The 25,594-nt window shown below is 41.8% G+C and overlaps 1 protein-coding gene across 4 annotated transcripts; it reads left to right on the top strand.

Annotated features, from left to right (window-relative positions):
* Positions 1-24,363, top strand: baz2a (bromodomain adjacent to zinc finger domain, 2A). 4 transcript variants are annotated; one of them, XM_043224178.1, is made up of 30 exons: positions 1-138; positions 2,861-2,990; positions 3,363-4,160; positions 5,832-7,391; positions 7,792-8,004; positions 8,142-8,531; positions 8,643-8,703; positions 9,651-9,759; positions 9,881-9,988; positions 10,071-10,293; positions 10,426-10,487; positions 10,561-10,626; positions 11,517-11,900; positions 13,066-13,320; positions 13,562-13,776; positions 13,878-13,952; positions 14,205-14,376; positions 15,451-15,513; positions 15,911-16,055; positions 16,717-17,354; positions 18,027-18,246; positions 18,922-19,077; positions 19,160-19,320; positions 19,418-19,486; positions 19,971-20,257; positions 20,374-20,509; positions 21,311-21,457; positions 21,561-21,781; positions 22,015-22,158; positions 22,484-24,363. In XM_043224178.1, the coding sequence occupies exons 2-30, from the start codon at positions 2,861-2,863 to the stop codon at positions 22,641-22,643; spliced, it is 7,368 nt and encodes a 2,455-aa protein (XP_043080113.1). In that variant the 5' UTR covers positions 1-138; the 3' UTR covers positions 22,644-24,363. The 4 variants fall into 4 exon arrangements, with proteins under 4 accessions (XP_043080113.1, XP_043080112.1, XP_043080114.1 ...); XM_043224177.1 differs by having other exon boundaries at positions 48-248; XM_043224175.1 differs by lacking the exon at positions 1-138 and adding an exon at positions 2,281-2,492.
* Positions 24,364-25,594: the final 1,231 nt, after the last annotated feature.

Below are 25,594 nucleotides of genomic sequence, written 5' to 3'. Positions count from 1 at the left end.
AGCCGGCGTTAAGACCCAGCGCCGCGGGCTCCCCCAGCCGTCATTCACTTCCTCTTTCGGCTCGCTCTCTTTCTCTCCTCTGTGATCATGGCTGCGCTCAAACATTACCAGCCATGTTTGCAAATCTGAAACCCAAAGGTTAGCGATTCACCCGTTTATTATTTACATCGCTCGCACCCTCTTCGTCCACATCGGTCCTTCGCCGTGGCGCGCGCTCCCGGTCTCCCGCGCGGTCGGCAGATATCAAGGTTGGCCGGTTTTATTATCATTATACGGGGAAACTTTTGAGAGTGTGGTGTTGTGTGGGTGATGATGATGCTGCTGCCTCATTTTCTCTCGGCGTGCATCTGGAAAATAACCCGAATTAATCACCGAAAGATGACCTTCCGAGACGAGACGGCAGGCGTGTTTTTAACGTCGCGCGCGTGGAGGAGCGCTTTAAAGACGGCAGAAGCGATCCCTGGCGTCGCGCGGCTCGCGAAGCCTCTCGTATTTATATAATCAGCCCGTTTCATCTGTACGTTTAGCGTCTTTAATTATTTAAATAACGCTCAAAGCCCGTGGTTATGTAAATAAGAGCCGCCGTTCTCGCTCGCGCCACTTTCGTCGATGATTAAACGCCGTCAAATTGATTTCGAGCCCGATTTCATTCATACTCCAAAATATTGAATTAACATTAATGCTAATCTGCGAGTGTTGTCTGAAAGCTCATAAACGGCGGCGATGCGGGAACGCAGGCCTCATTTTGTCACGGCATCGCCGCTGATACAAACCGAGCACTTTAATCAAACTTCGCGTCAAAATATCGTTTTATAAGTGCCTGTGTATCCCCGTGTTTTCATTGTGCGGCTCGCCGAAACGTCTCCCCGTTTTCTTTATTTGTGTTCATGTGCGGTAACAGGAAAGCGGTGTTTTATCGTAAAAGCGGCGTCTTTTTGTTTTCGTTTTTGTGCTGGTTGTTTGGCCGCATCTCGCGTCTTTTTCTTCGTTTTGTGGGTTAATTTGGGATCGCACGAGAGTGAAATTACATTCAGGAGAACGAAGAAACCGAGTTGGAGCAGACCCGAGCCGGTTCGCCCCGAGTTGTGGCGTTTTTAGTGTCGGAGAAGTTTCGTCAAATGTGGATATATCATTATATTTGTGTGTGTGTGTGTGTGTGTGTGTGTGTGTGTGATGCGAGATCCCGAAGCAGCGCATGGTCATGTGCAGCGGTTAGCATCCATGCTAACCGAGTCCCACATCTCTGTTTTTTTTATTTTTTAATTTACGTTTCCCCAATATCAGTTAATTAAACACCACTCTTTCCCTGCGTGTGTTGCTTTTTAGCGGCGTTATGTCGGCCGCTCGGCCTTTCTGAGTGAAATCGCGCAGTTTTGAGTTTGATGTTTACTGTTAGCAGTGCGGCTAATGATGGACACGCATAAAATAATTAGCGCCGCCGGATTTGTTCTAAACGCGTAAATCCGCGCGAGCTCGTTTTAATTAGACTTTACAAAATAAAAACGTCCAGGGACGATTCGTGTCGCGTTTCAGGTGTAGCCGTTGAGTTTGAAACTGGCGTTCAGCCTGAGATCCGAGCGCGAGATGCGTGTTATTTAACGCGATTGCTCGGGCATCTCATCGGCTTTATCTGCGACATTTTATGTTGAGATGTGAAGAGCAATATTTGTGATGTCCGCCACAGCGGCGTTCACTGGCTGCGTCTCCAAACCTATCTCTCTCTCTCTCTCACTGGCCACCTGCGCGGCGTTCCGGGCGTCGCTGGCGCGTTCCGGGCGTTCCGTGTGTCCCGCAAAGATGCAGAAAACACAATTAGAACGTTCTGTACGCGCCAGCAGTGCTGATAAACGCCATCTAGTTAGGCAGGTCGCTGGGGTTTAAAACGCAGCCGCTGTCTTTAGCTCTGCGCTCCGTAAACCTACAGCGCTCCGTCTGTACTAAGCTTGGGTGCGAGTTGGTTTCAGGGTATTTTTATTTTTTTAGTACAGAAACATGAGAAGGATCTGCCTATTGTTTCAAAATGTAATTGTGGTATTCGTGAAAAGTTGTTATTTTAGATGAATACCACAAAGAGTAAAGAGTCAGGTTCTTTGAAATAATTTATATACATTTTCTGAGTTTATACAGTTTCTGAGTCACGTTTATACCAAAAAATGGTTTGTCCCCGATACACTTTTTTTTTTTTTTTTTTTTTTTTTTTTTTTTAATGGTTTGACAGCTGAATGACATATTGAGTTGTTCAATCTGTAAAAGCATGGACCTAGCCACACTAAGGTTATAGGTTCGATTCCCATCGAATAAATAAACTGGTGCAAGTTGTTTTGTATAAAATTGAAGAAAAAAAATATATAATCTTACATTTTTTTTAGACTAGCGTTTATAAAGGCATTAAAGTAGGTTACTTGAATATATCCCACACCCTGTCTGTCATCGGTGGATAAATGGAGAGTCCTGCCCTGGACTTTCTTACACAGCCAGTACTGCTGCTTCAGGTTGTTAGAGATTTTTACAGAATGTCAGTAATTACACGCTATAGTAGACACTGCGGTTCACATGGGAAAAAAAAAAAGTTTGGTTGAATTTATCTAAAAAGTGCACCTCAGTATGTGTCCTTAAGCACTGCTCTGTGTCATTTTGTAGTTTTAGTGGTGTGATTATTGTTCTCACTGAACATTTAAATAATAAGTGCATTAAGTTAATTAAAAACAAATATGAGGTGGACACTTCACACATTCAGACTTTTAAGGGAAGTCAGACAATGGTTGGCAAATTTAAATTTGTGCATGAGAACGTGGCATAAGTATTTAAATACTAAAACTATGCTTTGTATCATTCATATTTTTTTTTATTCTTCCGCCAGATGGAAGCAAATAACCATTTCAACTACGGGCCTCACTCTTCTGTGTCAGCTAACTCAGGACTGAAGCATTCCTCAGGAGATTCTCTCTATACTAACGGGTCCTCCATGAGCTTCCCCCAGCAAGGGAAAAGTGAGTCTTCTATTGCAAATTCCTTTCTTTTTTTTTCTTTTTTTTTTTTTGTAGTTATAAATCCAAAAACATGGTGAATTTTAAGCCCTTAAAGGGATAGTTCACCCGAAAATGACTCTCCTTCATGTCATTCCAAACCCATAAGACCTTCATTCATCTTCTAAACACAAATTAAGATATTTTTGATGAAACCGACCCTCCGTAGACAGCAATAACCGTGATCAGGGCCCAGAAAGGTAGTAAGGACATGGTTAAAATAGTCCATGTGAGTCAGTGGTTCATCATCGTGGACATCAGGGTGATGCATTAATGACAATTTTTGAACCGTCCCTTTAATGCTGTGTTTTTCAACTGTCTTTGGTCGTCACACAGATCTGAATGGCGAAATGAATGTGAACGGCATCACTACTGCAGGTGGGAGCAGCCAGCCAGGCGCCCACCCTCCCTCTTCCTCTTATCCTCACATGAGCAACCATCACCTCCCAGGCAGCATGGGGTTTGAGTATCTGTGGGGCCAGTCTCAGTACAACCCGGCGATGGGGCCCGTCCCGCCCCACGGGTTGCACCAGAAACCCGGCTCCCAGGGTGGGATACAACCACAGCAGCCTCAGCACCACTTCCAGGGCCACGGACCGTACCAAGTCAATGGCAGTATGGGGCCGTCGCGGCAGCCTCCGGGTGCGGGGACGCAGTTTTGGGGCAGGGGAAATCCTGGGCAGCAGCCACAGCAGGGGGGATCTTCGATGCCCATCGGATATAACTCTCACGGCATGTTTGGGACGTATCCCAGCCAGGGGATCCCAGCGTCCCAGCATCACCAGCAGCCTCCGGCCTTGCAGCACCAGTCTGCAACGGCGCATCTCCAACACCATTCACACCACCACCCTCCTCAACACCAGCAGCAGCAGCATTATGGTGTGATGCCTAATGGAATGCCGTATTACCAGCATCCATCACACCAGTCCCAACCACAGGCCCCAACTCAGTCTCAAGCACAGGCTCAGATGATACCACCTGCTGCGCAGAGCTTTTCGCCTCCACGAGGAAGTCCTCAGCACCATCACGTGGCCAGTGGAGGAGGCAGAAGCAGTCCCCATCAGGTTCCGGTCCCGTTGAGGACCCCTTCTGCCGTGCTTGATAGCGGTTCGCCTAAGAGCAGGGAGACGCAAGGTGAGCTACTGCCACAAACAGGTCTCAGACCCAACAGGAAATAGGGTTTTTATGGTTTAGAAGTTTTATGCAGTGTTTCTTTTGTAAATAAATTCTAATTACATCCAAAATAAAAGTTTTTGTTTACATAATGTGTGTATATTGTTTATTTATATATAAATGTGCACACATTAAGTACAGGTTTTGTACAGTTGATTTGTAAAGCTGTTAAAAAAAACCATGAGTTTTATATTAATTTAGTTATTTTTAGAATCTCAAATCTGTTTTAATTTTTAATTTTCCTATTAAATAGGTATGTACGCTATGTAACTTCCCTCTAGCGCAGTGGTTCCCAACCGGTGTGCCGCGGCACTAAGGGGTGCCGTGAGATCTTTTGAGGGTGCCGCCAAAATTTCAACAAAATTTTTTTTATTAAGGCAGAATCAGTGTAAACAGTATTCTCATATCATCTAGGACTAGGTATAAGGTGTTGTTGCATGCAAACTCTCGAAATGAAACAAATAAATAAATAATAATAAAAAAGCTACGGAGATTTTAAATATCTATTTCCTTATAAGGGTGCCGGGAACTTTTGAAAGGCTTTCCAAGGGTGCCTCAAACAAGAAAAGGTTGGGAACCACTGCTCTAGCGGCTCACATTTTTTTCTTCCCTCTTAAAGAAAGCCAGATCTATGCATACTTATTTTATACTTGTATCATATTATTATATCGTATCATATCATACTATATTGTCATTTAGATCTCCTTTGAACTAAATTAATAAACCATTTTGGTATGCACATAAGACCAGCTGCATAGTCAGCTTGTGTTTTTTTTTTTTAAGCATTTCAAAGCAAGATTGTTTCACTTGTTTGCAGATAGCTTTATGGAAACAATATGTAATCTTTGGCAGTCATACTATAAGTAGTACGATTACAAGAATGGCAGCGTGTTTTATCATGCATGTTCTGATTTCCTGTACTTAGGTGGTGCCATGCACTTCCTGAATGGCTTTTAATATCACCAACAGTAGTATTCTGTCCTCTGACAAAAGTAACTATAGGCCAGTCAAACGTGTTTTTACCAATTCTAGTTGACTTTTTGGATTAGGAAGTGATTAAAACTGAAAAACAGTCCTTAAACAGGTGATATCTTGCCCCAGTTCTCTTTTCCAACCACATTCTCCCTCAATCATCTAAAACTGCACGCCAGATGAACTGCTTTTCATCGAAGATCAAATGTCTGTGTCTTAATTCTTTTTGCTCTACTTTGACTTTACTCACGCTGTATTCAGATTGCTCAGAGGAGCATGAGACGACACCATCAGAGGTTTTACTGTATTTTCCACATTGACACATGTTGATTTTTTTTTTTTTGGCCTGTACACTCACTCATTATACACGGCTTATTTCATTACATAGCATGTGCACCGAATTCACTCCTTTACACTCACTATCTATTGCACATGACAAATCAAGTGTGAACTCTAATTGCCTGCACATTAACAGTGTAGTGCACTACATTGTAGGCCAGATCTGACCTAAAAATCCAGTTTTTTTTTTTTTTTAAATCAAGTACAAATGAATATGGATTTTTGCAACAAGTCTGAACAGTGTTGATATGTTTTTATGTGTGTCGCTAACTGCTGTTTCTTTTTTTTTTCTTGTGTGTGTGTGTGTGTGTTTTTCTGTAGTTCCTATGAATGAGTCTGATAAAGGCTTCAATGGAGTGGAGAGAAGCTCTGTCCCACAACGTTTGCCCAAAACTGAGAGTTTTCCTGTAAAGCCCTCTGGCCCCGATTATAACCAGAGTGTGCAGGAGACGGGAGCTGCCACAAAAGAGCTTAGTTCTTCCCCTGTCTCTGGACCTCCTCCACCACTATCCAGTCCGCCTCGGAGAACACTCTCTGGGCAGGATTCACATTCTCCTTCATCTTCAGCGTTTGCATTGTCTACAGCTTCGGGCGCCGGGGCGAATGCGTCGGTGACTCCACCCTCTCCTCTTACTCCACCAAGACCTGGATTCTCTGCACCTCCATCAGCTGAAGGAACACCACCATCAATGTCTTCTCCTCGGAGCTCCAGAGCTCCACCTGTTGTTTCGAACAACCAGCCTGTGGCGTTTTCTTCAAAGACCTTGATGCATCCTCCGACGGTGCCTGCTGCGCAGCCTCTGGTGGAGGCCCAGGGCTCAAAAAGTCCGCAGGTCTCTCCAACGCCTCTGTCTTTAGCTGCATCTCCGTCTGTTGTCTCCTCTCCTCCTGCGTTGGCACCACTTAAAGGACCCCAAGAGGCATCACCTCTTACTGGCCAGAGTCCTAAACATCCCGCTGCTTCCTCGACTCCAACATCTGTTGCCGATAACGTCTCTCTCCCCGCAGTCTCTGCACTTCCGTCTGTGGCGGCCGGTTCTCCTCAAGTTGCCGCTTTGGCTTCATCTGCGCCACCTCCTGTTGTTAGCTATTCTTCTCAGGCGTCTTCAGCAAGTCTCAATGTTTCTGCTGCTCCAAATCTATCTCGTTCCCTCGTCGGTTCTGCAGCTCAGCATTCGGAGATGATGGCAAATGTAGATGTTACTTCTCACAGTCCAGGGCAGATGAGTTCTCATGGTGTATTACGGCACAGCTTTGGGGAATCGCACTCCGGTCTGATTCATGCTAAACACGAGGCCTGTGGTTCCCAGAGTAAAGTTGGAGTCGTAGCGGGCACCTCCAGCAATGAGGCTCAAGCTGAGATGCGTAAGCTGCAAGTTCATGGTCGAAACCTTGAACCGGCTTTCGTTGTTCCAAAGGAACCTGAAAGAGACACTATGGCCGTTGGCAGAAAGGACTCTAATAGTATCAGAGATCAGGCTGCCCCGAGGAAAGGAGAAAGCGAGACTTTAAATGATTCTTTTAGCACTGACACGTCACTGGACTACCCGTCCTTGGCTGAGTCAACCTACCTTGAAAGCTCAAGAGCTGAGGATGGGAGTTCAATGATGGACACTTTTGATAATTCTTATAGTCTTTCCCAGACTGGAGACCAGTCAAAGTTTACAGAAGGATCCATGATTGATGACTCCAGGGACTTGCAGGAAACTTCTTGTGAAGAAGAAAACTTGAACAGCTCCATGACCTCTACCAGCTCCACCGAGGAAGCGTCCCTCAAAGATAACATGTCTCTACTGGATGATTCGTCTTTAAACGACACCTCACAAAACAGCTCCTCCCTGCTCTCCGCATCGATTAATGCCTCTACACACTCTCTCAAAGGTGAGATTTCCAATGCGCTAGTAATGGATTAATAAACAAACCAATCGATGGTCATTTACTGAAGATTGCATTTAACAGTTAAATTATTAGTGTTTTTGATTCATTTAAAACCTTTTCAGGAAAATATGTTATATATTTAATAATTTTTTAATTTTTGCATTTTGAGAGAATATTAAAGTACCAATTAATATTTATGCAATAATTATAAATTTAATTTTTCAAATTAAATATACAGTATGTTACCCTTGACCACAAAACCAGTCATAAATCGCATGGGTATATTTGTAGCAATTATTTCCTATTTTAAATATATATAAATTTCCTATTATAATATATATCAAAACTTAATTTTAATTGTTGACATCTTTTGTTTAAAGAAAGCACATTTTATTCCCCATAGGTGATCATATTCTTGGCAAAGAGAATGGACCTGATACTTCAGGAGGTGACAGAAGATCTGCGCTCTCTGTAATGACAGTTAAAGCGCTGCAAGCGGTCGTAAGCGGCTCTCTTGAAGGGACGACCACACACATGTCTGAAACCCTTATCGCCATGCCAACAAAAAAGCCACGGAAGCCTAAAACCCCAAAGACAACAGTTGTTACCGCTGAGAGTAAATGCTTTGCTCGGTTTTATGATCATGCTTGCATAGTTACAGAATTGATTTCTTTTTTAAAGACAGTCATTCACTTCAATGAATCCGATGGACTAAATGATTAATGCTGTCTTAATTTGCTCATTTGTTTCCAGTTGGCTCTCCTGATTCCAAAATCAAGAAGCGAAAGTTAACATCTGACGGCCCAAAACCAGAAAAGGTTAGAAGAAGAAGAAAGAAAACGGACGATAATTCACCGACTGCAGTGAAGAAGAGAAAAATCGTTAAAGAGGTAAAAGAACAGGAGGGCGTCCCAACTGATACCTCAACTCCTTCAGTTGCCCCGCCTCACCTTTTAGTTGATCCAGTGACCTTCGTCCATGACTTAAGCCTGACCAATAGCGAGAGCCCTATAGTCCGACCCAAGAAGATCTGGAAGCGCAAGATGAAAGAAGGGGTGAATGAGGCAAAGCTTCCCAAACCAGCCAAAGAGATCTCCGAAGGAAAAACTGAAGAAGATGATGATGATAACAGCTCAGCAGCAGGTACCTGCATGTTTGAAATTTGCTCTTTGTTCTTGAGTGTTCGGTCTCTTTTTATATGCATACTTCTGGCACTTAAGGTTAAGGTAGATTAAAATGTTGTTTGTGTCTCAGGTGATACCCCAAGGCGTCGGATTGCAACTGAAGAGCAAGTCCAATTTCCTTTGCAGCATGGGTGAGCAGTCCTCTATCTAAAGCGCCGATAGCCTGGTCTTGATGCTTCACTAGTCCCAAGGAGACCTTGTGCTCCTAATTCGAAAAAAGCTGTAGGGGTGCAATGAAAATTGTTTTTACTATTCTACTAAGAAAAACATTTAATTTATTTAAATACAAAAATACTTTTTTTTTTTTTTTTGGGCTTCAAACTATATTTATTAAACACTTCAAACATTGAATGAAATGCTAGACATTGTGTGTGTAACCAAAAAAGCAATAATAACAAAAAAAACGTTGGAATGTTGCCTAATGCAGGGCTTTTAATTATAAACAAGGACCCCACCAGGACTCTTATTTTGAAATATATTTACTACTTCCGGCTACTTAATCAAACAGATGAGGGAAATGAAATATGCACTCCTAAAACCTATCAATAGCCATAAAAGTGATTGATGATGAATTTCATGACCTTAAATTTGTAAAACAAAAATAAATAAAATAAATAACAATAATAAATTACAGCAGTCTACTCCTAATTACATTTTCTTTTCCGTTTGCACATATCTAATGAAGCGCTTGCACTGCTTAGCCGTGATAACAGGCTATTATTCTTTTTTAGATTAGCGAATATCTATTCACTATTATTTCAAAGTTTTCCCTCTAACTCCTAATTTGCTTCTTATTGATAGTAACATAGTTGTTTAGGTAGAGGGTTTTTAGGGATCTGTAATATGCTCATGCAAAGTAATATTTATAATTATAAGAGTCGCCATTCTGGATTTTTGTGGTGGCTCTGAATTGTCAAAACACCTTAATGCATGCTACAGACGAAAGTGTGCAAACGTGGCTGACATTTATTTTTCAGCGTGAACATTTGTGACTCTACCTCACTTACCCAGCAGTTTGAAAGCGCTCTAAATGTGATGTAAATGTCCTGTCTCACGTGCTGTGTTTCCCACGAGCCAGCTGGAGGCGAGAGATTCGAGTCCGGAGGCTGGAGGACCGCCTGAAAGGAGAGACGTGGTACTACAGCCCCTGCGGCCGGAGGATGAAGCAGTTCCCCGAGGTCATCAAGGTGAGATCTGTGAGACTTGCACACCAGCGGTTACCCACAATGCCACCGTAACCTGATCTGCACAGGGGATTAAAAAGCCTCGTCTTCATCCAGTTGCATTTTGCTTCCCTTCGTTCTCCAGTATCTGAAAAGACATCAGGATGCTCTCCAGGGCGTTTCGAGAGAGCACTTCAGCTTCAGTCCACGCATGCCAGTGGGTGATTTCTATGAGGAGCGGGAAACCCCTGAGGTGCGCATAAAGACGTCCGCCAACACGATTCGGGAGCGTTACACTGTCGCAAGGCATCTCATTGCTTTTTGATTTGTTACAGGGTATGAACTGGTTCCTCCTCGCCAATGAGGAAGTGCCCTCCATGATCATGGCTATAACAGGCAGACGTGGTCGTCCACCGAATCCAGACAAAGAGCCTCGTTCCCGGGGCCGCCGAGCCAGAGGAGCCCAAGGCAGACGCCCAGGCCGCCCTCCAAAGCCCAAGATGGAGGATCTGCTCAGCAAAGTAGACGCCAGGCTGCTGAAGAGACTGGAGGCGAAGGGTGAGTCTGAACATTCAGAGCCGGGTGCATTATTAAAAATGTGCTTGTGGCAGAAATACCACTTTTTGTGGTTTCTGGGGGGTTTTTTTACGTGAGAGATAATGAGCATAGTATACGTTTGTCGTTTTACAGAGGATCTCACAGAGGAAGAAAAAGAAAAACTGATTAAGATCAAGAAGAAAATGAAGAGAAAGGTGAGCTGACATGTTGTGTAATACAGAGGCTGTGTTTTGGGGACCAGCTGATCATCTGATTTTTGTCACGCAGGCGAGAATGAAACGAAAGGAGGACGCCAAGAATAAAAAGATCCGGCAGGAAAAACGGAAAGCCAAAGTAAGAAACTCCATGTCTTCAGATATGTTTAGCCCTTAATAACAGGGTTCGTGGTGATGAAAAAACCTGAAAAAATCAGAAAGATGTCTTAAAATTAGTGCTGTCAAACGATTAGTTGTGATTAATTCCATCCAAAATACGTTTTTGTTCACATAATATATCAGTGTGTACTGTTTATATTTATGTGCATACAGCATATTTTTTGAAAATATTGTATGAAAAGTATATATAAATATTCATATTTATTATATGAAAACATGTATAATGCGTGGGTGTGTATTTATATTTACATAAGTATAAACGGTAAGCTCATGTTAAGTAAATGCATTTTATTTTGGATGTGATTAATCATTTGACAGCACTAATTTAAATAAAATTTAAGTTAGAAAAACCTTTTTCCTTTTTTTTTGACATGAAAAAAATGTTTACATGTTAAAAGAAACATTTAAACCAGCAAAAAATCAAGATTCAAGCTGCAATCCTTTACTTTAATTTTATCTTTTAACAATTATTTTTATTTAACCATTTATATTAAACAACCAGAGTTTTGTGCTCTTAAACATTCTGGAATTTTAACTCTTATGTTTTATACATACACCTGGAAAAGTCATGGAATTTAAAACGTTTCATGTTGTTTTAATATAAGTGGCCAGAAATGGCTATTTGCAAGTAAAAAATAATCTAAAAAACGTGTAGTCGAAAGCTACAAAAGTAATGTAAATTCATGTTATAAAAACATCAGTTATTGGAATGATGACATTTAGTTTTAATTATTAATTTAAGTAATTTTTAAAATATTTTGGGTTAGAGGACTACACATATTTTTAGTTTAATAGCTGTAACTCCCATTGTTCTGAGCTCTGGCTGTGTTTTCTGATGTGTTTGTGCAGCTGGAGAAAGCCAAAGAGCAGGAACAGGGTGTTGAAGACCAGTCTCAGACTCAGAGCCAGGCATCTGAAAGCCCTCTCTTAGCCGCAGAGGGACCCAAGAAGCCCGGCCGCAGGAAGAAGGTCCCAGCACCACTCGCAGCAGAGGCGCTGGACCTGGAGAAGGCCAGTCCCATCAAGAAAGTGGCCCGTGCCCGCAGTAAAGCCAAGGCTCTAGCCAAAGCCCAGGCTCAAGCAGAGGCCGAAGCACAGGCTGCTCTGGCCGCGAAGAGGCAGGCGGAGCGGAGAGCACAGGCTCAGAGACGGATGGAGGAGAGGAAGAGACAGCAGATGCTCTTAGAAGAGATGAAGAAGCCTGCAGAGGACATGTGTCTCCCCGACCACACGGTGAGGCTGATTCACACAAACTACACAAGTAGGGCTGTCACAAATCCTTGAATCAAGTGCTCCGTTAAAGCAATAGCACTTTGCGCATGAGTAACTGACAAAATACTAAAAGTGGTGCATTGATCCATGGATAAAAAATATATGCAATGCCTTTATTACACCACTCTTCAAGTCTGCATGATGTTAAACCCGTTTAAAACTATTAATGCGTGTTTAACGAGTGTAGTTCAAGTATATGCAGCTCAGCGCAAACTCCATTTTCTGCAAAACGTTGTGAGTTTTGTGTTTATTATACCGTTAATCTGGGAACTCAATGTGCACTATTTAATCAGATTTACAAGGTACCTACGCAAGCAGGGGGATATGTCAGTCCCTTTCTCATAATGCTAGCTGTTCATCGTGATTCCTAAAGCTCAAACCCTCAGTTCTACGTTTGAAAGTGATGCCTATATATTAAAAAATTTATTTAATCACTCCATTACCAAAATAATCAATGGAGACAGCCCTATACACACGTTTCCTCACTTGGCCATAAGTTTACTTCGAAGGCCAAATGGGTTAATTTTTCCAGTTGAAGTACCAAATCACCAAAAATGTGTTATATTCATCCAAACAATGTCTAGTGTTTTTTAACACAGTGTCATGTCCAGAGCAACATGGTGCATTCATGTCATGTGATTTGTCTTCCCACACTAAATAAGACGTGATTAGCGTGCACCTACATCTACAAGAATATAATATGATAATAATAATGATGAAATGAAATTTTCAAACTGAAGTTGCATGATCTATATTAACATTACACAACATATCATGATCAATATGAACTTTTCCCGTTCTATTTAAGTAATATACTACAAAATGTTTCATTAGCATTGGTTATTCATCCAATTCAGGTAATGTATATGCATGTATTTTTTAATCACAGGTTAATTTGAGGATTGATCATTTAGATACTCGCATCAGTATTGATATATAAATACTTCAGAATCGACGCACATTGCTAGTTGATACACACCAATAATAAATACAGTTCGTAATACTTTGATGCTTTGAGTCTACTGTTTGTCTCTGAATGTGTCGCTGAATGTTGGGTAATTAAAGTTGTCATATTTGGGATGGTTTTTATTTCATTACTCATTGAGCCGTCTCTCTCCCTCTGTAGCCCCTCCCACAACTGACACGGATACCAGGGCTGGTGCTTTCGGGTTTGGCCTTCTCCAATTGTTTAAGGGTGGTTGAGTTCCTGCATGGCTACGGGAAGATTCTGGGGCTCCAGGTGCCCAAGGATATCCCCAGCCTGAGCACCCTGCAGGAAGGGCTCCTCGGCATGGAGAAGAGCCAAGGCGAGCTCCTGGATCTGCTCATTAAACTGGTGGAGGCCGCTCTGCACGATCCTGGGCTGCCCTCATATTACCAGGTTTGTCTTTTGAACTTAATATAAAATTATTAAAATAACTAAACATTAATGGAAAGCAGCCTTAAAAACCAAGAAGAAACTATATCCACAGCACATTAAACTTAACTTCAAGACTATAAAATATTTACGTATTGACGCTGAATGTTCATTGGGAAGTAATGTAGGATAGGTTTGACTCTAAATTAAAGGCCCGTGATTGGTCGTTGAGGAAGGTTGGTTTGTTTCTCTTTTCCTGACTCAGTCTGTGAAGATCCTGGGGGAGAAGCTGGTGGATCTGGAGCTGAGCTACAGCACAGTATCTGAGGTGCTGCGGATCTTTCTGGAAGCCCATGGCTTTGAGTTGGAGGTGTGTAACAGCCTCCGTACAAAGAGCTTCCAGACCCTCAAACCCGACGTCAAAGCCTCCATACTGGCCTTCCTGGTGGAGGAGCTCAATGCCAGCAACATAATCACCAGGTCAGCAGGAGTTCAAATCATATTATTGTGTTTTAAAAGAGTTTTGTTAGATCTGCATTTGTAATCATGGTTTTCGTTTTCCAACCGTTCTGCTTCTGCAGGGAGATTGATAACACACTAGAGAATATGGCAACCTACAGGAAAAACAAGTGGATTATAGAAGGCAAACTACGCAAGTAAGACCCCTGTTTCTTTTTTCTTGCTTCTTATTTTTATAGCATTTCTCACAAGTAAAGAAATTGCTCGAAATAAGAATAAAAAGGGAACAGTAACCGACGCGCATTCAGCAAATGGTCAAGTATTTGTGCAATGGGAGTCATATTTTATTCAAATAAAGACAGCAATGCTTATTTCAGATATTGAATATGACCTAAAACACCACGCTCTTCTGTGCCGGCTTCATCTTTCTCGTGATTGTGTGTGAGCAGACTGAAGGCTGCGCTGATGCGTAAGACGGGCCGTCCGGAGGAGGAGCTGTGCTTCGAGGAGCGCCGGCGCAGTGCTCGCGTTGGAGTGGCTGAGGAGGAGAGCATCGAGGAGAGCTGTGTGCTGGAGAGAGGGAGCCGCCGCAAAGCCAAAGAGGAACCCAAACACACCGAGGTACAGGACCCCTGACAGACCTGAGCTTTAAAGTGCACCTAACGAAAGGTTCAGATTTGGGAGTGCCTAATTATCGGACTGATATCAGAATCAGCCGATTATGGCTTTAAATATAAATATCGATATGATAAATTGTGCCGATACGTCTTACCGATAAAAGATACTTTAACTCACATGTGCTCAGTGTGTGCTAGTGTGTAGATCACGTCAGCAGTGAGGCTCTTATTCATTGTTTTATGTTTTTAAACATGTTTTAAAGCTTCAATATAATGTCAAAAAACTCCATTACTGTTTATTTAATTCCTACAAATAAGTTTTTTTTTGTTAAAAAGTAACCAAAATGAAAAATATTTAGCTTACAATTTATAAATGGAAGGAAATATATCGGTGTTGGCCAAAATGAGTCAAGAAATATCGGGGATATAAAAATCCAAAACCGTGCATTGCTACATTATACATAGTGCACCTTCAGATTTAAAACTTTGCAGGATGTTTTCAGTCACTTAGAGCTGTGATGCACACTGCATGAAATCTATGATAGGGGTACTTTAATGCTATATTCATAGCCACACAGTAAAGCTGTGTGTCAGATTCAGAATTAGCTTCATAAAAGAGACGCAGCGTTCTAAAAACAGCTATTCTGAAGATGTGAAATCATGTAATTAATAAAGAACAGCCACCTACTCAACATTTCCTGAGTGAGAGCCGTCTTGACTGCCTTTGACCTCCAAATGTGATTTTATATAAGCTCTCGTGTGAGTTTCAGAGCTTAATTGAGGGTTTTCCAAACTGATATTCTTGAGGGAACTGCAGGGGGTTCGTAAAGTAATGAAAAGCATATAATTAATTAAATCATCATGTAAAAATTGTAATAAATCTAAAAACATTTAGAAGGAAAATTTAGTTTATCTGAATGTTGTGGTACCATTAACCAACACCGGAGACAGGCGAACATGAAAGTGTGCTGCTTAATAATAAATGTCTGCTTGCTTGAAGAATTAATGTTTGTTGAAAGGGGTTCACTGGTTTAACTGTGTTGTTACATTAATATTGTTAATATTTGTTTTCTCACAGATTGAGAGTCCCAATACCTGCAGTGTTGCTGAGCTGGAGCGGCAGATTGATAAATTGACCAAGGTAAAATATCTATTTTTATTTATAGATCTACAAAATGTCATCTGATAGAAAAAAAATATTTTTTTTTGTTTAAAAGGTTTCAAAATTAAACCTTTACACACACCTAATTGTTTAATATTTGCCATGTGCACTGATTTTTCAATGTCCATACATATATATATATATATATATATATATATATATATATATATATATATATATATATATATATATATATATAAACCTTTTTGATTCTGGAATAGTTTAATCAATTAAGCATTCAATTTATTTTCCTTTGGTTAACACTTTATAAAATACAGTTTCGAAAGGTTTTTAGAATCATGTTAAACAAACGTCATTCGTTTCAAACCTGTTCTGCTCGTTCTGTTGAGCAACAACGCTTTCTTCTGTCTCACAGCGGCAGGTGTTTTTCCGTAAGAAGCTGCAGCAGTCGTCTCATTCCATGCGGGCCGTGTCTCTGGGGCAGGATCGCTACCGCCGCAGGTACTTGCTGCTGCCTTATATGGGATGTGTCCTCGTGGAGGGAGCCGAGGATATCCTGGGTGAGTGGAAGCTCCCAGCATGCAGTTAGTCTGCTGTCTCTCACACTTTAGATTTAGGCCTTGATGATCCTCCTCAGAGTCTGTACTTGATGTAACGTCACATAGACAATCTGGACTATCAGGATTCTTGTCTCACAATGATTTTGAAATATATTTGGTCCTGTCTATTATAAAATCATATGCAGGACAAAGCATTAAAAAGAGCCATTCAAACATTTGCGATCATTGGAATCAGATCTTGCGCTTAATGATTCCTACATTTAATTTTAAATTTTATTTTGTGGCAGTCTTGTTAGTAAAGCTGTACAATTTTGGAAAAAAAAAAAAAATCCAATGAGTAAAAACCAATTAAAATTCTAAAAATATTATTGTTTCAATTGCAATAAAAAAAATCTCTACTTGTTGGTATGGCGGCATAATTTGCCCATTTTTGTAATTTTCTTAAAAAAATTTTTTTTTTTTAAAATCCAAGTTTGCTGTGGTGTCTAATAAATAATTAGTTGTGACACAGTACTAAATACAAATCAAAAAAAAAAAAAAAGAAAATTACTATTTCACTGTAAAATATTTGTAAATTACAATATTGTACGGCTCTCAGATATTATTGTCATTGTGCTGCCCTACCTATATTAACGAGCAGCTCCTCCTCCCTTGTGATCAGCCTCAGATGAAGTGACAGTCAGCGATGAACCTGTGACTTACGTGAAGGTCATAACTCCGGTGAAGACGGAGGTCAAAGCTGAGCCTCCCCTCTCTCCGGCATACGCTCCATCTCTGCCCTCTTCGCCTCGAGGGTCCCAGCTGTCCCCCACAGAAGCAGACCCTCTGCCCGGCGAGGCCTCTCTGATGAGCAGCCCTCGAGGACGGGGACGCCCACGCAAGATCAAACCCGAGGTGGAGCTCCACCTGCGCACCGCCAAGAACCGGCGCCGGCGCCGCAGCAGCAGATCAGCAGCCGAGGATTCGGCTCTCGGCGCTCCTGTGCTGGACCCCGCTCGGCCCGCGTTCCAGACGCCCCTCGAGTCGCCGCCGGACGCAGAGGCCGGCAGCAGTGCGCTGATCGTCTCCGGAGCCGGTCAGGGCGAGGACAACAGCCAGCCGGAGGACAGCATGAGGGAGCAGGCGGAGAAACGAGGCCAGTGGTTCAATCTGCTTCCTAAAGAGCCGTGCGATGAGACGTCCATCTCCCAGCCGTGTGAGAACACACCCGAGCCTGGTCCATCCCCCACCGAAGACACTCCTGCACCCCTCGACAGTGACCCGCTCGCTCCGGCTCCACCACAGCCTCCACCAGAACAGGTTCACCCTTCAGTTATATATATACCTGGCTATCAATACGGCCTAACATAAATGGAAGTCATTGATAACCAAAACAGCTTTTTTTTACCAACAAAAAGAAAGGGACAAAAGAAAGGAAGTTATTCAGGTTTGAGTAAATGATGACATCATTTTAAAAGAATTTGGTGAACTATCCTTTTAATTTTTTTTTGTTGTTGTTGTTTAATTTAAATGTAAATTATACACTAAATGTTTTTATTTGAATTGTTTAAACGGCTGATTAGTTCAGGAATGAAGCCAACTCTTGATGAATGGCTCTTTGAATCATTGATTCAAAATGTGGACTCATTCAGATCATAAACACCACTCAGATGCAGTTCTGCTGTGGCTTTATGGGTGAAAATATGTTTGGCGGAACTGAGGAAAAACAGACAATTTTTTGTTATCATCGTTATTTACTGATCTGTTTTATAAAATCACAGTAGCACTCTTCATATTTGGGACTTGTGTACTACTGCTCTAGCTGCTGGTGGGATCTCAGTATCTTGAAAATTAGGGCATTTTAATCACGTAATTTTTTTTTAGTTAAGTTAACATGTTAAACTGACATCCCTAATAATATCAAAACACTTTTGTATGTTCTGATAGCCAAATACTTATCCCTCTGATCGTTTCCCTTTGTCCTTACCGCAGATGCAGACAGAAGCTCCTCCTCCTCTTCCTCTTCCTCTTCCTAAAGTGTGCTCCACTCCGGCTCCCAGGGCCGGGAGGAGGCGCAGGAGAAGCAGCGGGCCGTCCCGGGCTCACGCTCGCTCCAGCGCGGCAAAGAGGCGCGGAAGACCTCCCTCCAATCTCTTCCAGGAGGTTGAACTGAAGTACTTCACTCAGCTGGTGGTGAAGCCTATTCCGTTGGGTGAGTGCTGTCATCATACAAAAACATCACATTTGGGAATCCATAACTTAACATAGTTAGATATTAAAGGATTATTTGTCAAAATAATATTTGAATAATAAGTTATTATTGTATTGAGAACATTTATGCAATGTTTTGTCATTGGTTTATAAAAATACAATAAAATAAATAAACAATTAACATTGTCAAAAGCACATAGAAAGGATATATTTACAAAACACTGAATTAAATGAAAACTTAAAATAAAAAAATTAACTAATTTTTAAAAAATTGTGGTAAAAAAAAAATACTAACACATTGCTGAATAATAATGTCTAAAATTATATATTATTTCTTAAAAATAATGCAACAAAAATAAACATATCATAGAATACTTTTATTCCAAATCACTACCAGTTTGAAATGTTAATTTCTATTTAAATGACTGCACTGGTTTATTTCTTCAAAATCTTTTAACCTTGAGCTGGTAAGAATAAATGTTTTATGTGATGCTCAACTGGTACAATGCAGAAAATGTGAAAATATTTATTTTGTAGTATTCATTACTTCATTTGCATGTGTAAATATTGTTTACGCGCCAAGAAAAATGTAATTTGTGTGTCTTGAATCGCGTCCTAAACATCTTGGTTTCCAGCAGAGCAGCGTTCATCGGTGTAATGTCTTTCTGTCCTGCAGAAATGGTGAAGGGCTGGTGGTGGATCAAAGAACCGGAGGAGCTGACAGCCATCCTGAGCGCCCTCCACCCTCGAGGCATCCGCGAGAAAGTGCTCCACAAGCACCTCACCAAACACGTGGAGTATATGTCTGAGGTCTGCACTCGGCCCGTCACCGGTGAGCAGCAGCAGCTCATACAGACCCACTGCAGGCTTTACTTGACGGCGGCGTGTTTTAGTTTTTCATTGTTTCCTCCCAGATCCCATCTTCCAGATGACGGTGGAGGACGGCCATGCCCTGCTGGAGGCGTCTAAACAGGCGTGGAGCGAGCAGGAGAGAGCCCTGCAGTTAGACGTCAGTGTTCTCCAGTGTGTGGAGGATCTGGAGCAGAGGGTGGTCGGAGCGGACCTTCAGCTCAAGGTAAAGAAAACCTTTCCAAACGCTCACAGTCCTGCTCCGTGCAGCACCACAGGGTGGCACTGTGTGCGCTCTTTGCACTCACAATCTTTCTCTCCAGGTGGACAAATTTCCCAGTTCGGAGAGCGAAAGTGAGGCTAGTCAGGAGTCATCAAGCTCTCAGTTTCAGGTAGTGCAAACCACACACTCAAGCGCTCAGTTTTGAGACCGTTAATACTGATAAGTAGAGGAAACTGTATGAGTTACGGCACGCATTATGAATGTGGCACCTAATGAATTGATCAGAGTGCTTTAATTTGAAGTAAATTGGGTAGGACTTTACAAATAAGGTTCATTAGTTAACATGAACTAATGCTTTATTAAAACCACAAGTTTGTTAACATTAATGCACTTTGAGCTAACATGACTAAACAATGTTCATGTTAGCTCATGAAGATCCATTCATTGTTCAAAGATTAACAGTACTGTAATGTATTGTTCACTGGTTGAACATGTTAGTTAATACATCAACTAATGTTAACAAATGATACCTCAATGTAAAGCGTCACTGTAAATTATGAGTATTAAGGTTTTATATATATCTATATATCTTACCTTAGTTATTGACCTGAGAACTGTAGTAATGTTCACGTTGGACTTTTCTCTGGTTTCAGATGTACACCCCTCCCGAGGCGGACTCCACGCGGGATGACCTGCAGTATTACGAGCACGAGGTGGACCCCAAGGACGACTGGATAGTCAAGACCAAGAAGGAATGGTCCGACCTCCTGCGGGTCCCCAGCAACCCCCTGGACCTGGCCGTCCTCCGCTTGACCAATCTGGAGCGAAACATCGAGCGGCGTTACCTGAAGGAGCCGCTGTGGAACCTGTCCGAGGTGGTGCGCCTGGCACCTCTCACCCCTCCTCCCGGCGGAGAGGAGGTCCCACTAGATGCTGTCAGGTGGGCTTTTTTCAGCTACCCACAGCAATCATATTTTTCAGCCTTCATCAAAAGAAATAATCGTTCCCAATTCTACAGTGCGTTATGTCATACCCGTCATCTTTGTTTGTCTCTAGCCTGGAAAGTGAGATCACGCCCAGGATGAGGACGTGGCGGCAGGCCCTGGACCGCTGTCGCAGTGCGTCTCAACTCTCTCTCTGCCTGCTGCAGCTGGAGAAAGCCATCGCCTGGGAAAGATCCGTCATCAAAGTGGTGAGAGCGCGCGCGCACACACACACACACACACACACGTTCGCTATGCTTCAGAGCCTGTGCTGTTTTTATTTTAAAAACAGTATGGCTAAAATTGTTATCGTAATATATTTCTGAAGTTAGTCAATATGATAGAATTCTGATATCAATATAAACAATAAAAAAACACGCACAAAATATGTCTGTGCCTACAAACTTCTGAAAAATAAATTCAGTGAAACGTCTTCTTATAAAAAGATAAATTAATGTTCAGTTTTTATTTCCACTTAGCCTTCATACAAACAAAAAATGTGAATTAGCCTTTAAATTAACTCAAAATGCCATCCAGTCTGAGACTGACAGATAAATATGACCTCATGTTATGAGTTACATTTACATGCTGCCTCAAAAGTTTCATAAAAAACAAGAAATATTTTTTTTACATTTGATTTTCTGCATTTTCATGTTCATAGTGAGGATTTTGATGGGAAAGGATGACGAATATAAAAAAAAGAAATGCATACTAAAAGTGTGCAATTTGCCAAATGAAGTGCTTGACAACAGAGGCTTAATGTTAATTTTGATTATTTTTAAAACAAGTTTTAACAAATGTATTTGTTATTATAGCATTAAATGTACGTTTACGTGTAATATTAATAATAATAATAATATGTTTGTTACAATTTCTTCGGGTGAAACTGAACTTTTATTTTGATGGGTTGCCATGTCCCCATGCTGAAAATGTGACTCGTTTCATGATGTCATGCATTATGAAAACCATTGCGCTCTAGTTTAGTCTAATCTGTGCTGGTGTGTCCACAGACGTGTCAGGTGTGTCGTAAGGGTGACGATGATGAGTACCTGCTCTTGTGTGACGGCTGTGATCGTGGCTGTCACATGTTCTGCCTGAGGCCCAAGGTCCTGCAGGTGCCAGAAGGCGACTGGTTCTGTCCCACCTGCGTCGCCACGGTAACGTTTCTGGTCCCCGTCTCATTCATGTCATATTGTTTGCATTGTATATTTTCCTTTGCCTGTGTTTTATAAGAAGAACTAAGAAACCCGAATTTTGCAGGAAAACGGCGAATCTCCGAGATCACAGCGCTCATCGCGGAAGAGGTCAAAGGTGCAGAAAAGGCGTCTGGCAGAGGATAGCTCAGACGAGGATGATGGGTACAGACGAGGCATGACCACACGACAGAAAGACGCTGCAGCTTCCTCGAGTGGGACGAGCATCTCGCCCTCCAAACGCAGACGGATGGCCACACGAAACCAGCCTGACCTCACCTACTGCGAGTCAGTCTGCAGGCCTCTCAGAATACTGAGAGCTTTTATTATTTCGGGTTATTTTTAAGTGGCACTTCGTACCTTAAAATGAAAAATAAACAGACGCGATACAGAACCATCTGTTCCCGTGATTTGAAATGCATTTTTGTGGCATCTCTCTAATGTCTAAATTAATTCACTACGTGGAATAATTAGTGGGTGTCGTGGAACAATTAATTAGCGAGCTCTTTGATGTGCCGTAGGATCATTCTGATGGAAATGGAGGCTCACTCCGACGCCTGGCCTTTCCTGGAGCCGGTCAATCCTCGCCTGGTGCCTGGCTACCGACGTATCATCAAAAACCCCATGGACTTCCTCACTATGAGGGAAAGACTTCTGCAGGGAGGGTAAGAGACAGTGTGCCTGGATAGAGACTCGTCTCAATATTACAGAAGTGCACACCACACTACAAAGTGTATAGTGTGTGTGTGTGTTTGTATATGTGTGTATATATATGCATGTATATATATGTGTGTGTGTGTGTGTGTGTGTGTATAATATGTATATATATGTTATATATACTTCTATATTTTTAGTAACATCTAAACTCTTGTAAATATAGAATTGAGATTTATACTTTTTGTACCCATCTTCTGTTTCAACCTGAAAACGGTTTCAAAACCAACACTGAAAGACAAACGTTGAAGAACCCGCATCTTTGGTTTGTCTCAGGTACTGCAGCTGTGAGGAGTTTGCCGCCGACGCTCAGCTGGTCTTCAACAACTGCGAGCTCTTCAACGAGGACACGTCGGAGGTGGGCAAGGCCGGCCACGCCATGCGCCGCTTCTTCGAGAGCCGCTGGGTGGAGTTTTACGAGAACAAGGACAAATAGAGACGCTGCCCTCTGCTGCATGGGAGGGAGGAAAGCGCTCGAATGCCACGCCCCTCGTTACTACTAAAAACTCTGTCTGGAGAGCAGTCCTCCGGCCCTCTGTATGCATACACCTGTAGATATATGTATAGATTTGTTCCGTTGGTTTTACAAGTATCTGTTTGTCCTCCCCCCTCACCCGCCTTGATAAGGTTAAAGCATTTCTTTCATCACCTGGTGTTACGGCGTATAAACGTCTCCTCTTTATTCAGCTTCGTCCGAGTGGAAGTACTTCTTCAGGACTTGATCGGGTCACACTTGATGTCACGTGTCGCAGACACACCTCTATCAGGACCTCCTCACTCTCTCGACCGTTTTACGCGAAGCCTTCCGCTCCATAATGTATAGATCGCGGACCACCCGTGTCCCTTTGATCGAAAATGTAACGTGCTTTCGAGACTAGAAGCAATTTCCTCAGTATATTTTTATTATATGCTATATATACACTTAAAGACAGAAGAAAAAAAATAGTCGGGATTATTTAATAGCAATAGACTGTAGTGAATCTGTACAGACCACGTCGTAGAGAGATGTATAGGTGACTCATGAAATGGCCAGTAAACATACTATATCACGTGTAACTCATCACGTCTTTCGCTTGTAGAGTATTGGTCTTACAAACCCGGAGGGTTGCCATCTTTAACTAGGGTATTCTTTTCTGCCACGACCCCAACCTCCCCCCCCCCCAAAAACCCAGAAATAAATCAGTGTTCATTCGTGAGGAAATCTGATGTAACGGCAGAAGCGACGCAGCGAAAGGCCGGTTTTAACCTACTTGTTTTTAAGCTCTGCTAGCTAGATAGCCGTTTTCAAAGCTTTTGCTCGGTGTATGACTATTGTCTGTGGGGAAAAAAAAAAGAAAAAAAAAAACCTTTAAAAACTTTAGACTGTATTGATATTGGTTTATATGGAAAGGATATGTGCGTACTTATGGCAGTATAGTTTTGTTTAGCGACACTTATTTCTCACCGGAACAAGATCTTCGCTTGTCTCTTCAAGTATGATTGACCTGGTTTGCTCTCGGTTTTTCACGAACGCAGGTTTCTGAAACCGCCACATCCTCAGATGTTTAGACTGTTTTATGTGTTTTAAAGATATATATATATATGTGTGTGTGTGTGCGCGTTTGAACCTGGACCAACTCCCTTAAAAAGGACTTTTTGTTTGTTTTTCGTTTTTTTACACTCGTCTTTTGACATTATCCCTGCTTTCTCAAATGAAAATGCCTTGCATCATTGCTGGTGTAACTGATGCATAAGAAACCCCCCGACACACACACACACACACACAATTTTTCTTCGTGCACTGAGTAGAGGAGCGCAGTAGAGCACACTATTCATGTTCATTTGCATACACTGAAGTCGGTCTGCGCGGTAGGCAGCGCGTCTTTCACTCTGTGTTCCTCATCGTACAAAAAGGGACATGTCTGCTTCTCTTTTTTTACAGACGGTAAAACCTGAAGACAGTACTAGAAAACTCAACCAAATGTGGTGTCTAGTGAATTTTTAATAATGTACAGTTTTTGTGACTTTAAATTTGTTCCTTTCTATATTTTTAGGACCAATATATCGTTTTTAAGAGGCGACATTAAAATGACCATGTTGTTTCAAGGTAATGTAACACACGTGCATCTGTAGAATGTACTGTAAGCGGAAATAAAACCACATCTAGTAGACGAAAACTGGTCTCTCTTAATGCATTTATTAACTCTATTGTGTGTGGGAACATGAAGTTTTATGTTTAAGCAATATTGCATAAGCAAGACTGTATAAATTGCTTTTATACAGTAAGACAAGTAAGTTTATACTGAGCAAGTTATATTTTACACACCAATTAGTTTGTCTCTCTCTTTAGCAACGAAAATAATTCCAGCTGAAGTCAAAGGGGAATTTTTGCATGATACCTAAATGAATCTCCAGTTGTGTGAATGATTCAATGACTTCGATTTATTTTGATCCTTAAAACCTCTATGTAGTCCATGTTTATATAGTACATACTTGACCTCTTGTTGTTTGAGAAACATTACATTAATGCGCATGCCTAGTAGATTTTGCTGCCTCATCCTCAGAAACGGACTTCCATACAAAACCTGCTGAGTGAATGATTCAATGACTCGTTTGCACACTCAACGTCTGGAATGAATTCCCTTAGATGCCTGGCACATAAATTAATTGCAATTATTCGCTTTCAAAATAAGTTTTTGTTTACTTAACTTTTAAACTACGCTTTCTAAAGATAACCTTCCTTCAGAATTAGGTGTTTCTATAAACACGTTTGATTTTTAGATGTGCTCAAATTCATTCGACGAACAAATACGTTACTTGCTACAGCTTCAGTGTTCTGAATAGAATTTTTAAATTCTGAATTTTAATTGAAGGGCATTCTTTAGGATGTCAAACTCGTTTTGTGAGGAAACTTATCGCTTGATGACATCTAATAAACGTGTGCCGTTAAATAGTTGTTCTAGGGTGACCTATATTTGGAGTTAACGAAGAAAAACCACTCCGGGGATCCGGAAGCTGGGATTTTAGGGACGTTTTCCACAGCATTGACCTCATGAAAACAAACCAGCTTTTGAAGAACCGTGCCGAGCGGAGTGGTACCGTTCTTCAGTGTGTGTGTGTGTGTGTGTGTCGCGGCTCCCGGAGCGCCAGGTGTCTGCCGCACATGGTGCAGCTCAGGCTGCTGTCTGTCCCAGCTGGGCCTGCTCTCTTTACATAGCTGGAACTACTCGTTTTGTATCGTTTAGAGTCTTACTCTGTTTGATTTATCAGGTTCTAGCTATCGGGAGACCATGTTGTTGTTATCAATACGCATTGTCTTGTTTTGTTGAACTTTATTGATGACCCTGAAAATATGCATAATTGCAATTCTGAGTAGTAACGTTTTACACAATAGCTTGATAACGACCT

Source organism: Puntigrus tetrazona, chromosome 23 (genome assembly GCF_018831695.1).
Source record: "Puntigrus tetrazona isolate hp1 chromosome 23, ASM1883169v1, whole genome shotgun sequence".
Taxonomy (NCBI): Eukaryota; Metazoa; Chordata; class Actinopteri; order Cypriniformes; family Cyprinidae; genus Puntigrus; species Puntigrus tetrazona.
The sequence above is the reverse complement of the archived record's forward strand: the minus strand, read 5'-3'. Positions and strand labels throughout refer to the sequence as shown.